General features: G+C 40.1%; 1 protein-coding gene across 1 annotated transcript in view; it reads left to right on the top strand.

The window, feature by feature from the left end:
• Nucleotides 1-94: 94 nt before the first annotated feature.
• The window catches only part of LOC138953856 (cytoplasmic FMR1-interacting protein 1 homolog), a 42,764-nt gene continuing 28,515 nt past the window's right edge, over nucleotides 95-14,343 (top strand). Inside the window, exons 1-13 of the mRNA XM_070325813.1 lie at nucleotides 95-149; nucleotides 3,022-3,403; nucleotides 3,712-3,789; nucleotides 4,743-4,844; nucleotides 5,176-5,357; nucleotides 5,950-6,175; nucleotides 8,300-8,410; nucleotides 9,380-9,583; nucleotides 10,088-10,204; nucleotides 11,285-11,362; nucleotides 11,932-12,146; nucleotides 12,994-13,141; nucleotides 13,722-13,860. Of these exons, the coding sequence (XP_070181914.1) occupies nucleotides 3,185-3,403; nucleotides 3,712-3,789; nucleotides 4,743-4,844; nucleotides 5,176-5,357; nucleotides 5,950-6,175; nucleotides 8,300-8,410; nucleotides 9,380-9,583; nucleotides 10,088-10,204; nucleotides 11,285-11,362; nucleotides 11,932-12,146; nucleotides 12,994-13,141; nucleotides 13,722-13,860 (1,819 nt within the window). The 5' untranslated portion in view covers nucleotides 95-149; nucleotides 3,022-3,184. The remainder of the gene's footprint in view (nucleotides 150-3,021; nucleotides 3,404-3,711; nucleotides 3,790-4,742; nucleotides 4,845-5,175; nucleotides 5,358-5,949; nucleotides 6,176-8,299; nucleotides 8,411-9,379; nucleotides 9,584-10,087; nucleotides 10,205-11,284; nucleotides 11,363-11,931; nucleotides 12,147-12,993; nucleotides 13,142-13,721; nucleotides 13,861-14,343) is intronic.

Here is a 14,343-nt window from a genome sequence, read left to right as displayed (position 1 = left end):
ATATCTTGTTCTTCTCATTTGTTTTGTGTTGCTGTTTTTTTAAAACTTTTGATAAAAACAACATCTGGGTAAAACAAAAGCTGGAACTTGCCCAAGGGGACGTAATTCTCACAGCTGAAGTAGTCGCTATGGCTGAAGCTTTAGAAATGGTAAGTGCCTGCAACTTCTGAAAGACTGCTAAACTTGTCATAAAACGGCCAGTGCACGACATATGAATGCTGCATGCACAGATAAAACACGAGAGACTTGGCTGATAACTTCCCTGTATCTGTGTGATTGTGCTTTCTCGTGTTATCTATAGCACATAAACAAGGAAGTAGTTCCGGGATCTTACACGTATTACGGCATTCTGGCAGGAAGCGATTATCGGTTACTATTCCGGAAGATAAACAATCAGTAGGGAAGTGGGAAGATATCTTCGTCTTGCTCAATTTGATTTTTGTTGAAAATGATTTACTTTGCAACTGGTAGTCACAGAAATTGAGCCTTTGCTCTTTTAAAGTTTTTTTTTATCTTTGTTTTTTTTTAGCTTATTTTTTTGTAGGCACTGGCTATGCGTACTCGGAGTGTATACAGGAGTCAGAATCTTGTATACACTCCGGCTTTAACATCTGGTTGCGAAGCGAATTTGCCATTCGACACCACTTTGCGATAGGAACGCAGAGCAGTTGATTAGGCCAAAAAAAAAAAGGTGTGGTTAAGGTAACATAGCCCCAAAAAATAGGGTAGGAAGGTAGGCAATCACTTTTTTTTTAAAACTTTTTTTCTAATGTGTACAAATTAAACCTACTTGACAGGGAAATAAGTGTGCGACTCGAGCGCTTTCGCTTTCATTGCGTTTTCTGCACTCGTTTTCTTGTTTTTTTGGTTTTTTTTGTTTTTGTTTTTGACAAATGTAAAAAAAAGTTATAGGGTCGGCCCCTAAAAATAGGGTAGGTCGGGTTACCGTAACCACACCTATTTTTTTTTTAGGCCTTATAAGAGTACAAAGAAACGAAACAATCTGTTGTTGCACGGCCTTTGCTGTAACGTAGATTACATTTTCGACACTGAACCGCATCAACACTCGGAGCGTCATTCGACGCCTTTTTGCGAAGGTACGCTTCACTTTCGATTCATGCTATCAGATTCAGAGTACGCTGGGAACAGACAAAAACAAACACACACACTCACGGAACTGATGCTTCATGGCAGTTTATTGTCGAAGTTTGGAACACACTTGGAGTGTGTATCGACCTAGAAACGGTTGTATACTATGTGAATCACTGAATGTACATAATTTGCCAACTCTCGACACTCCGAAAAAGAGATTGCGGAAGTCCATTCGTCAGACTGATTTTTCATTGGCCGCTCCTAACGACTTGTTAGGGGGCATTTCATTGGCTACAGATTTGTAACAGAGCTTTTTATTGCCGGAGTGTATACAGACTCATCGATCCTGTATACACTCTGAGTGCGTATAGCTTTTGCCTTTTTTTTATTTTGTGAACTGGCAAAGTTCCACAACACACTTTCGTTATAAAAAAAAAAGAAGGAAATTAATGAATGCGCTTCAAAAAGCAAACCTTTTCATTAGATTGGACATTTTTATGTGTTCAATGAACTCAGTGATATAGAATGATAGCTGAGCACTTAAAGTTACAAAATATTCAATTGGATTATTGTCTTTAGCGCATGTCTTCTGGACATGTGTAATGTTTCCAAGTTCTGCACCATTTGGCTGCTTGTAGTAAACTGTAACTATGTCATGGTGTAAAGTTATGAACAAGAAAAAGGTAATAACTTATTTTTGGGCCTGTGTTAAGTTTTTAACTTCATTTTTGACTGGTTGTTGACAATATGATTATTTATGTCAGTTGACCTAATAATTATTTCAGTTAACTCACTATCTGATGTCTGGCTTTTGTCAGGTTTTCCTGTTTTTGTGCTTAAAAATTCACAATGTTTGTTACATGAGGCTTTATGAGACTTTTATACCTAGATTTGCATGTGGTACCCCTCAGAAGTTTTTTTACTTCCATTTGTAGCTTTCTTTATACCAATTCCCTTTTTATTTTCTCAGAAGAACATTGAGTTTTAGTCTTATATATATATCTGAGTACCCTCACATTGTTGTAAGGTTATGAACTGCATAACTAGACTTCATAATTTCTAAGTTTGTGTCTTGAACTTCGTTCCGGTACTATACAGGCCGTTTCATTTGAGGGTTTCTTACCCAGTACAACTTGTATTTTTCATGCTGTATTTTTTGATTAGTGCTTTTGTGAACAAGAAACTATTAACAAGTGGCTCTATCCCATCTCTCCCCCCCCCCCCCCCCCCCCCCCCCCCCCCCCTCTTTCCCCGTCGCGATATAACCTGCGTGGTTGAAAACGATGTTAAACACCAAATAAAGAAAGATTTTTCATGCTGTGTCATCTGTTTTCTCTAAATCAACACTTTAAATTTGTGACATGGTGTAAATGTTATGAACAGCACATGCGCACTCTTTTGTCGACTATGTGCCCAATAAAGGTCCGATTTTTCTGAAACTTGTGTTGTTTGAATTGTTATCTTTGTCTCATCGAGCTATGTCCTATACAAGTCATATTATCAGTAAATCGCTTTGTGTCACACTTTTCGACACCAAATCTGAGCCATGGCCGTTATACATGTGTCAACTTTCATATTAATTGTTTTCTTCTGCTTCAATCTCAGGGCTACATTTAATGATTTGTTTTTCTCGAGAACTGGTTTATGATCATATAAAACTTGTATCAGCATCATAGCCGTTCAAGAAGATTCCACTCTGATTATAATTTATATAGCTGTTCACAATAATGCAGATTTTTGTAATCTGCATAAAAGATAGGTTATATTCCTAATGAACGTCGACACTCATTCTTTAGTACCACCCCCCCCCCCTCCCCCTCCTTTCCCCTGTATAGTTAGTTGTGATTTTGTTTTTAGCACATTTTTAAATGTGATTTGTAGAATTTTGCTTGTGTTCGTCATCTAATTCTCTGTTGTATGTGTGTGCAGGATCAGTCAGCGTAACAAGCAAACTATTTACAAGCCAGAGGAATGATCCAAGTAACCTGTGGTCATCCGAAGGCAAGGACCCCAAGGTCTACAAGACTATAACAGCAAGAACTTTGGATGTTATCACATTAAGCTAAAAAGCAGTGAACTAACAGTATTCACCATGGAGGTGGAAAAGATGGAGAAAGTGGACCTCACCAGTGCGCTGGAAAATGTGGATGCGTTGGATGAATTCATGCTGCAAGATGAACAGCCTGTCATTGAGGCTGTCAACGAGCCGCTGCATTATGGTGCAAATCTTGACAGCAACTTTACAGACAGGGCGGCTTTTGTGTGTGCTCAGGCCAAGTACATTGAGCAGGCTACTGTGCAGGCAGACCTTGTAAGTTGGCATTGTTTTGTTTGTGGGTATTGTATTCTTTATGGTAAAGAAGAAGTGCAAGACAACCAGCTAAAGCTGTGTGTGTGTGTGTGTGTGTGTGTGTGTGTGTGTGTGTGTGCACCTTCTTATTTTAGAGTTGTATTACACTATTTAGATGCTGAACGCATGGATGTTTTGTCTTTGGCTCGAGTTACTTCAATATTGTTACATGTACTATTTATCACATAATTTTGACTCTGTGCACTTTTTGTATTATCCTTGTGTTAGAAATTATTCCTCAGGCTTGATGATGTTGATTTGTTTTTCAGAACTTGTTGCTGGAGGAGGGAGAAGAATATGCTGTGATGCTGTACACATGGAGAAGTTGTTCCCGGGCCTTTCCACAGGTATAAAGGCTTTTCATGACTTATTTGTACTCTTTTCCTGTAGCCTGCACTTTTAAAACACATGTGGAAATCTGTGCATCCACATTAATTTTATTTTACAGGTCAAATCCTCTGAAACTGTGCGGTTTACTTTGTCTAGTTTCAAAACTACAGTCCAACCTGTCTTGATGACCGCGTCCATTTAATGACCAGTTGCCCATTACGGCCACTCAGAAGAAACCCAGATGGGGTTCTTTCCCATGTGTAATAGACGGCCTTTCCATAATAACCACCTACCGGCACGGTTGGCCAAGTGGTAAGGCGTCCACCCCGTGATCGGGAGGTCGTGGGTTCGAACCTCGGCCGGGTCATACCTAAGACTTTAAAATTGGCAATCTAGTGGCTGCTCCGCCTGGCGTCCGGCATTATGGGGTTAGTGCTAGGACTGGTTGGTCCGGTGTCAGAATAATGTGACTGGGTGAGACATGAAGCCTGTGCTGCGACTTCTGTCTTGTGTGTGGCGCACGTTATATGTCAAAGCAGCACCGCCCTGATATGGCCCTTCGTGGTCGGCTGGGCAGCAAGCAAAAAAAAAACAAAACAAAACAAAAAAATAACCACCTGTCTATAAGAACCACGTATGGTTGGTCCCTTTGATGGTCATTATGGACAGGTTCCATTGTAATCTTGGCTCCCTCTGTGAGGGATCAAAGAAACTTTTAAATGAAATTTAGACATTCCAAGTGAAAAATATTAAATGTATTGTGATGTGTTGTGCTGGATATTTCTTTTCAAAGATCTTAAAAATAAGTACATTGTTTCTTACACTCACCTTATTACACTCATCTAAATTCTGACATCTTAAAAACAGTATGGGGTTTACATGTTGCTCTGTGGGTTTATTACAGTTAAAGCCAGCATTTAAGGTTAGTTTTCACCATTTATAAAAGACATGCGGTTTGATTATTTTTCAGGTTCACAGCAATGAGCAACAGAACCGTCTACAAATTTATCAGACAATTGTGGAAATCATGGAACCTCAAATCAACAAGCTCATGCAGTTCATGTTCTTTCAGGTAGAGTTGTGTGTGTGTGTATGTATAGTCATAGCTTCTACCATAACATATCATTATTTTGAAAGTTCAAAGAGGGTGAATACATTCTTCAGTGAAGTGTAAGAAGACAATAGACAATGTCGCTTTTTTTGTGCTTGTACCTCTTTTGATTATGCAGGGAGCAAGTTTTATAGAGGGATTGCATAGATGTGCGATTCTCTGCTTTGACTTGTTTACAAGTATAAGTCTTCAGTTGTAAACCTGATTTCAAATTTTTTTCAAGCACACTCATTTGTAAATAAAGTTGAAATGCTAAAACTTATTTAAGCTTTTTGTTTGTTTCTTCGTTTAGCGCCGTGCCATAGACACGTTCTGTGGAGAAGTGAAGCGTCTGTGTCACAAGGAGAAGCGCAATGATCTGGTGTCAGAGGCCTACCTCCTGACGCTTGGCAAATTCATCAACATGTTTGCAGAGCTTGATGAACTCAAGAATGTCAAATCCAGTGTCTGCAACGATTATTCTGCCTACAAAAGGTAAAATTACATTGATCACATGAGTTACTCATTAGGCTCTGAGTGCAGAGGTGTTTGTTTTAAACCTTTTCAACTCAACCTATGTAACTGTGTGACCTGTGTAACTTAAAGGTGTTGGTGTGAATGTCATATCACTGTGTGGGGTGCAGGTTCTGTCTTCCTTATAATGATGATAAAAACATCCGTAAGGTTCATAGTCGCACACTCATGGTTGTCCAGGTATTGAGGTAAAGTTAAAGTAGACAACAGAGAGCAGTGGAACCCCCTTTTAAGGCCTCTTAGTCTTAAAATCTGAGAAAATCAGGTCTTAGAAAGGAGGGAGTCTTAAAACAGAGGTACATTTTCAAAAGTTATTAACAAAAAGTCTAAAAAAAATCAAGGCCTTATAAGGGGGAAGAATCAAATTGAGGGGGGGGGGGGGGGGGGGGGGTTATCTTAAAATGGGGGGTTCCACTCAACTGATTCTTTGTATAATTGGAGTATGATCCCTTTCATCTGCTGTCACTGGGTAACCAGCAAAATAGAGGAGTTAGTTTCTTTTCTCTGCACTTTGGTTTCAAACCATTGACTTTTATTCCCGTACATCTTGCAGAGCTGCTCAGTGCCTGAAATCCACCATGGACATGGAGTCGCTCAAAGAGTCGCAGAATCTCAGCATGAACCTGGCCACCAAGAACAGCATCCGCGACACGCTGCGGGGAAATCTGGCAGCCATCCCAGGTCACGAGGACCTTCTGGCCGACATTGTCAACACCTGTGTACACATGTACGAGTCACGCATGTACCTGGAGCCTGCGGAGAAATACCAACTAGTCAAGGTGAGTGGTAGAAACTTGGGAGTGAAGTACAGTGGAACCTCCCTTGTAGTAGTTTTACTGCTCACTGGTCCGTCGGGGTTGTAGGGGCACTGCATTGATGAGCGTTGCACTAGCTGTCTCCACCTCTGCCGGTTGTGAGCGATCTTCTTGGTTGTCGCAAAGCTTTTTTCCAGTCCATTCTGCGATGTTGTCTGTCCATCTTTTCTTCTGTCTTTCCTGTCTCCTCTTCCCGCTTCACCTTTTAAGACCTCCAAAAATCTGAGAAAATTGGGTCTTAAAATGGAGGTGGTCTTAAATTGGGGGTAAATTTACAAAGGCTTTGAACTGAAAGTCTTAAAACGGAGGGAGTCTTAAATTGGGAGTAAATTTACAAAGGCTTTGAACTGAAAGTCTCAAAACGGAGGGAGTCTTAAATTGGGGGTAAATTTACAAAGGCTTTGAACTGAAAGTCTTAAAACGGAGGGAGTCTTAAATTGGGAGTAAATTTACAAAGGCTTTGAACTGAAAGTCTCAAAACGGAGGGAGTCTTAAATTGGGGGTAAATTTACAAAGGCTTTGAACTGAAAGTCTTAAAACGGAGGGAGTCTTAAATTGGGGGTAAATTTACAAAGGCTTTGAACTGAAAGTCTTAAAACGGAGGGATTCTTAAATTGGGGGTAAATTTACAAAGGCTTTGAACTGAAAGTCTTAAAAATGGAGGTGGTCTTAAATTGGGGGTAAATTTACAAAGGCTTTGAACTGAAAGTCTTAAAACGGAGGGAGTCTTAAATTGGGAGTAAATTTACAAAGGCTTTGAACTGAAAGTCTCAAAACGGAGGGAGTCTTAAATTGGGGGTAAATTTACAAAGGCTTTGAACTGAAAGTCTTAAAACGGAGGGAGTCTTAAATTGGGGGTAAATTTACAAAGGCTTTGAACTGAAAGTCTTAAAACGGAGGGATTCTTAAATTGGGGGTAAATTTACAAAGGCTTTGAACTGAAAGTCTTAAAATGGAGGTGGTCTTAAATTGGGGGTAAATTTACAAAGGCTTTGAACTGAAAGTCTTAAAACGGAGGGAGTCTTAAATCGGGGGTAAATTTACAAAGGCTTTGAACTGAAAGTCTTAAAACGGAGGGAGTCTTAAATTGGGGGTAAATTTACAAAGGCTTTGAACTGAAAGTCTTAAAACGGAGGGAGTCTTAAATTGGGGGTAAATTTACAAAGGCTTTGAACTGAAAGTCTTAAAACGGAGGGAGTCTTAAATTGGGGGTAAATTTACAAAGGCTTTGAACTGAAAGTCTTAAAACGGAGAGAGTCTTAAATTGGGGGTAAATTTACAAAGGCTTTGAACTGAAAGTCTTAAAATGGAGGGAGTCTTAAATTGGGGGTAAATTTAGAAAAGCCTTTGAACTGAAAGTCTCTGGAACGCCGAAGAAGAAGAAGAAGAACTGAAAGTCTTAAAACGGAGGGATTCTTAAATTGGGGGTAAATTTACAAAGGCTTTGAACTGAAAGTCTTAAAACGGAGGGAGTCTTAAATTGGGGGGTTCCTCTGTAGTACCTGTTGTGAAAGAAATTCTTGAAAACCTATGAACACATATTCTTTTTATGCGTGTATGTCTCTGAACAGGTTCATGGTTGAAAGTGCCTATCTTGAAGTTGGAAGATGTGGATAAAGAAATAATTTCCTCCAAATGTGTATAATCTTTCAACTTTTCACGAGGCAAAAGACATCAACAACCATACCAAAAAAAAGTTTTTAAACCCTTTTTTTTATTTTAAAATCCCCTGGTTTTGAACATTCTCAGCCTTACATACCTGCACATTTACTACTGAACGTTAATAGATCCGCTGCAAACAAAAGAAGTCCTTTTATTTTAACATTTAAAAGAGATGTTGAATATTAACAGGTATAACTGTGTACCATAACAATTTGACTAAGCAAGGGCATCTAATTTATGTTCCAACAACTTCTTTCCTTGATAACTGTGTACCATAACATAGACTAAGTAAAGATATCCACTTAATGTTTTTCTTATGTTCTGACAAATTCTTTCCTTTTGCTGTTAGATTGTACATTTGTATATTGTGTATCTGTATCGCTCATCGTAGATTTTTAAGATTTTGGTGTCCTGTTTTTTTTGCAGGTGATGGCGGTGGGTCTTTACCTGCTGGACAGAGAGGAAGGGGCCAACATCTACAAAATGGATGCCAAGAAGCGAATCAACAGCATAAGCAAAATTGACAAGATCCTCAAGGTTGGTTAGGATGCCATGATCTTACGTAATAGTTTATTGGAACGTTTAATTGATGAAAAAATAATATGTTATAGTCACTGTACTTCGACCCAGCGATCTTTTAAGTGGAAAGACGGACACACATCTGTATCATAAGTTTTTGTCTGTCTATCCACTTAGAAGACTTGTGGGTTGAAGTACAGTGACTGTAACGATTTGTTTTGTCATAAATTAAACGCTCCAATAACCTACCATTCTTGTTTTTGTATTCTGAATTTTGCAATCTTACCAGTATATCTGTTTTTGGAATTCTTGTGTAATAGTGTCACTAGTTTTGATAAAATCTGGTGTGCTGTTAAGATTTCTTTCAATCTTGCAAGCACTTTTGTGTTTTTCTCACAGAAAAAATCTGCGCAGTTAGTCACAAGCATAAGATTGGAAACAATTATATCTGCTGAAAAATCTAAAAAATTTGAATTGCGTATCTATCTCTTTGATTAGATAAGCTGTCATTGTTGACTCTTTCCCTGAACTGCTTGAACACCCACTTTTGATTATAGATGACGTGTTATCATGTCAGATATATATGTAACGTAAGTTGTTTGGTAAGTAGATAATGTTGATGAGCCTGCAATGAGATGCAAGACAATGAAACACATTCAGTCTGCAAGTCAAATTATAGTGCAACAATTCACAGAGCTATAATGTAAATTAATATGATGAATAGGCACTACATCATCAAAATAAATAAATAAATAAACAAAATGAAAAAGATAACTTGGGACAAGTTGTTGGTTTGTGCACCATTTCGAGCAGCAGTGGATCAAGCAGAAAAATGGTGTATTTGCTTTTCTTTCTGTAAACGTACAGATCTATGAGAATTTGAAATATTGGGTCGCTTAAACTTGTAAATCACAAAATAAGCGTTATATTATTCTCTGTTTGACCAAATAACATTTACTGGCATTGAACTACATTTACTTGTTGCAGGAGCTGACATTTGTCCCACTCTACGGAGACATGCAGATCGCTCCCTACCAGTACATCAGCAAGACGCCCAACTTTGACGCCGGCAAGTGGCCGTGTTGCGAGTCCAGCTCCGCAAGCCCTCAGTCCAACCTGATGCCCAGTCTCAGCATCATCAGGGCTGACCACTTGCAGTTCATCAGTCAGCTGGCCAGGCTCAATAATGAGGTCAGTAGGTCAAGGTCGTGCAGAAGCACGCAAGAGTGTTTTAGCTTGCCTGATGCTGTCCATGTGATGGAATCTCGGAAGACATTTTCCCAAACTTTGCAAAATAGCCATGGCTTTGTTTATTTTGAATTGTGCTGGACCGTACGGTAAGCTGTATATTTTGCGTCCCAGTTGTTAAAATGGTTGTTAACTGTCACATTATATGGTATAATGTCTGTTGCAAAATGACATCGCTGTAAAGTTACCAGGAATTAAATAATTCTGTTTAAATCATTGCTGCTACCTGACTGATCCACAAAGGTCGGGCAGTAAGTAAGGTATAGCACAGTGTGTGCAATTAAACTGTTAGTAGGAGACAGCGCAACAAAAGAAGCTATACGGCCCCAGAGAGGACTTGGAGAGGACAGCACGTTTCGCCCTGCAGTCCGGACTGACGATCTAACAGCGAACGACGAGAAGAAGAAAGAAGAAACTGTTAGTATACCTACTGATGTTTGATTGCAGTCTACAACGACCACCCGTGAGAAGCCGCGCACTGACCAGGAGAACAAGGAGCTGACCAACCTGGCTTTACGCGGTCTGCAGCTGCTCTCAGCCTGGACACAGCAAGTGATGGAACTGGTAAGCACAGTGGTATACTGGAACCCCCCTTGTTAAGACCCCTGATTTAAGACTCCCTCCCTTTTAAGACCCTGTTTTCTCAGACTTTCTGTTCATAACCTCTGTCAATTTACCCCCATTTTAAGACTCCCTCCTTTTTAAGACCTGATTTTCTCAGATTTGTTGAGGTCTTAAAAGGGGGGTTCCACTGTACCTGCAAGAATAGGACACACTTGCGACCAGCCAAAGTGTCCCGACATTGCAGGTGGCCTGTCATGACAGGTGTTATTTGGTCACGGTAAAAGACAATGGGACAGCAAAAATTGTCCTTTTCATAGGAGGTGTCCTATCATCAGAGGGGTCTCACATCACAGGTTCTAATTATATGAAGTCTTATATCGCGCGCGTATCCTCAGACTCAAGGCGCAGGGATCTACCTAATGTACATAGACAGAGTCTCTGTGTAAGCAGGAGGTATCAATCAATCAATGAGGCTTATATCGCGCATATTCCATGGGTACAGTTCTAGGCGCTCTGCAGTGATGCCGTGGGAGATGAAATTTTATACGGCCAGTAGATTGCAGCCATTTCGGCGCATATTTACCTTTCACGGCCTTATTCCAAGTCACACGGGTATGGTAGACAATTATTAACTGTGCCTAAGCAATTTTGCCAGGAAAGACCCTTTTGTCAATCGTGGGATCTTTAACGTGCACACCCAATGTAGTGTACACGGGGGGTGGTTCGGACACCGAAGAGAGTCTGCACACAAAGTTGACTCTGTGAAATAAATTTCCGCCGAACCTGGGATCGAACTCGTGCTGACAGCGGCCAACTGAATACAAATCCAGCGCGCTACCAACTGAGCTATATCCCTGCCCATGGTTGATAAAGAGATTGGTAGAGAGGGTACAGTTTTGGGCTGTGCACACGTGGACACTTTGCTGCATGAACACACCTTATTGCACGCAAACCATGCAGTTCTTACTAAACAGGGGGAAGGATTCAGTCATACACATAGTAGCCTTGACATTTCAAGATCTTATCAAAGTGAACAGAAATTTGATGTTTTAACTTTAATTGTTTTGCTGTGGTTTTCAGAATTCCTGGAAACTGATGAACCCCACGGAGCCAGGCAGAAACAAAGATTGCCCCCAGAATGCAGAGCCTTACGAAAGGGTGAGGATTGAGGCTGTGTTAATTGCAGTCATGAATGTGGTCAAAGCCAAATCAAGCATTGTTTTTGTTAGGTGCTTGTGCTCACCATGTTTCAAAACAGTCAGAATTAACCAGGACAGAGCCTCTCTCTCATTGAACGTATGTGAGCAAGTCAAATTGGCATATAAACATATTGACTGAGTTATATTTGTAGAGCGAAAAATGTCAGTGGTAACAAAAACCTGTAGCGTAACGATAGGCTGACTCTTTTGTAAAACATATTTTCAGACCTGTTTAATACTGAACATTTCTGGATGATGGTCTCACATTTTCACAAGAGGGCTTGTGATAATACATAAAATAACAAAATGTCTGTTTGCTAGATTGCTTGTTTGATCGATTGATTGAATGAATGCATGTCTGTCTGATTGATGTATGGATACACTGATGGATGAGTGGATACATTGACAAATTGATTAATTGGTTTATGTAGCTAAAATAACTCAGATAACTCAGGAACCCATCAATATATAGACTTTTAAAAAGTATTTGTTTCACTTCATAAATAACAATCAACTGCTTCATTGCAGGCAACTCGCTACAACTACAGTCGTGAAGAGAAGTTTGCCCTGGTGGAGATTATTGCCATGATCAAAGGGCTGCAACTCTTGATGTGTCGCATGGAAGCCATTTTCATGGACGCCATCCGACGACACATCTATCTTCAGCTGCAGGAGCTGGTGCAGCTTTTTCTGCGGGATCCTCTGCGCAAGGCCATCAAAAAGAAGAATGACATTATTGAAAGGTCGGTGTATTGAAGTTATGTTAGGGTATTTCTTTTTCTTCTTCTTCTGCGTTCGTGGGCTGAAACTCCCACAAACACTCCTGTTTTTGCACGAGTGGAATTTTACATGTGTGACCGTTTTTACCCCGCCATTTAGGCAGCCATACGCCGCTTTCGGAGGAAGCATGCTAGCTGGGTATTTTTGTGTTTCTATAACCCACCAAACTCTGACATGGATTACAGGATCTTTTCCGTGCGCACTTGGTCTTGTGCTTGCTTGTACACACGAAGGGGGATAAGCCACTAGCAGGTCTGCACATAAGTTGACCTGAGAGATCGGAAAAATCTCCACACTTAACCCACCAGGCTGCCACGGACGGGATTCAAACTGACGACCTTCCGATTAAGATGCCGACGTCTTACCACCCCGCCACAGCGCCCGTCTATGTCAGGGTATTTGACTTTCAGCAGAGTAATACAAATTGGGGATGAATATAGAAAATGATGAAATTTAATGACCATGACTGTTACTGTAGGAGTGGGCGGGGGGAGGAAGGAAAGGGAAGTGGTGTTGTGCATTATTCGAGGATATAAATCTTATTTGCTGATTTTTTTCTTCAACTTGCTGGGTTTGTTAGATTTCTGTGTAGGTTTTACCCAAATATCATAGCAAGTCAAGTACTGTATGCTGTAAGTACGGATCTGGACAGTGGTACATACTGTTTTTCAGGTTTTTGAGCATCCGTATCCATCTGATCAGATCTATTTTTCTTTTTAACAACAATCTGAAGCGTCAAAAGCGAATTTAAACCTGGATCAGTGTTCTGATTTGTTTCACAGAAATATTTTACTTGCTGACAATTCACAGAATCCTGAAGTCTGTGCGAGACACGTGTGCAGACTGGTACAGAGGCACAGAACCCCAGGGCGACCCAGCCATGCAGGGCAAGAAAGATCCTGACGGTGGTTTTCCCATCAAGCTTCCTCGCAGAAATGCTGACCCTTCTTCTACCCAGGTATGGTGTGCGTGGTTGGATCTCGGTTGCTGCTGTTGTTTCTGCAATGGCTGTTGTCAATAGGACTTTATATTACAGTCAAATTAGATCTAAAGGTGAATTTTAATTTTTTTTTTTACATAATCAAATGAATAAAACATGCTCCACATGCAAATGCATGTCTGTGTTATTATGCTAACAACAGATTACTTTGAAAGTCTGTAAAATGCCTTAGGTTTTTAGTATTACATGCAGGGACTCTTTGTGGGGCTATTTGTGGGGATTGTTGTTGTCCGAAATAAACTGTCAGGTAATCTTTTTTTTTTCTCAACTGAATGGTGCTGATTGTGTATATAAAAGCCTGAATAACATTCTGAGAGCTACGATTCGAATTACAGCGTATTTCTAAGTGTTTGAACACACAACAGATCTGAATAACTCTTCAAAGATAAGAACTGATTTGTTTGAAATATCAGCTGTACATGGTGCGTACATGTACTATGCTGGAGTCGCTGATTGGGATGAAGGCGCTGCGCAAAGAGATGGATCAGACACACACACACACACACACAGAGTCTAAACAATGTTTTTATATTCACAGCTTTACATGGTACGTACCATGCTGGAGTCGCTGATCGGGATGAAGGCGCTGCGCAAAGAGATGGATCAGCGACACCTGGCTCACATAGAGGACTTCCACCAGCTCTCCTTCCACTGGCACTACCTCATCAACTTCAACAGTCAGTGCCTACGTTCTTTTTTTACTTATTTGATTGCTTACTTACTTAATTAATTAATTAATGACTTTGTGTCCGCTAGCCTATGCCCTCTGGCATGTAGGGCAGCTACAGTCAGTGCTGCTTGGTTTTGATTGACTGTTTTCTTCATTCTTTTCTTTCCTGAAGTCTTTTATTTGCCTGTTTCTATTTTCTTTCTTCTTTTTGAATAAGCAGAACAATTGGTTGATTATTGATGGATTGATTGATTTCTTTCTATCTTTTTTTTCCTTTGTGTTTGTTTGTTTCTTCTTTTTAAATAAGCAAAGGAGTTGTGATGTAAAAACAGCTGCAAGAATGAAGAGTCAGTCATAGAAAAGAACATACAGCTCCTGTTCAATCCCTTTCTCAAGGCAAGCCTAGACAGCAACAAAATTTGTCATGTAGGATCCAGATTTTCACTGTCTGCATGAAAAACACTTCAGTAAATTATTTTCATACAGATGA

This window comes from Littorina saxatilis, linkage group LG17 (genome assembly GCF_037325665.1).
Source record: "Littorina saxatilis isolate snail1 linkage group LG17, US_GU_Lsax_2.0, whole genome shotgun sequence".
NCBI classification, from domain to species: Eukaryota; Metazoa; Mollusca; class Gastropoda; order Littorinimorpha; family Littorinidae; genus Littorina; species Littorina saxatilis.
This window is presented reverse-complemented; position numbering and strand designations above follow the sequence as displayed.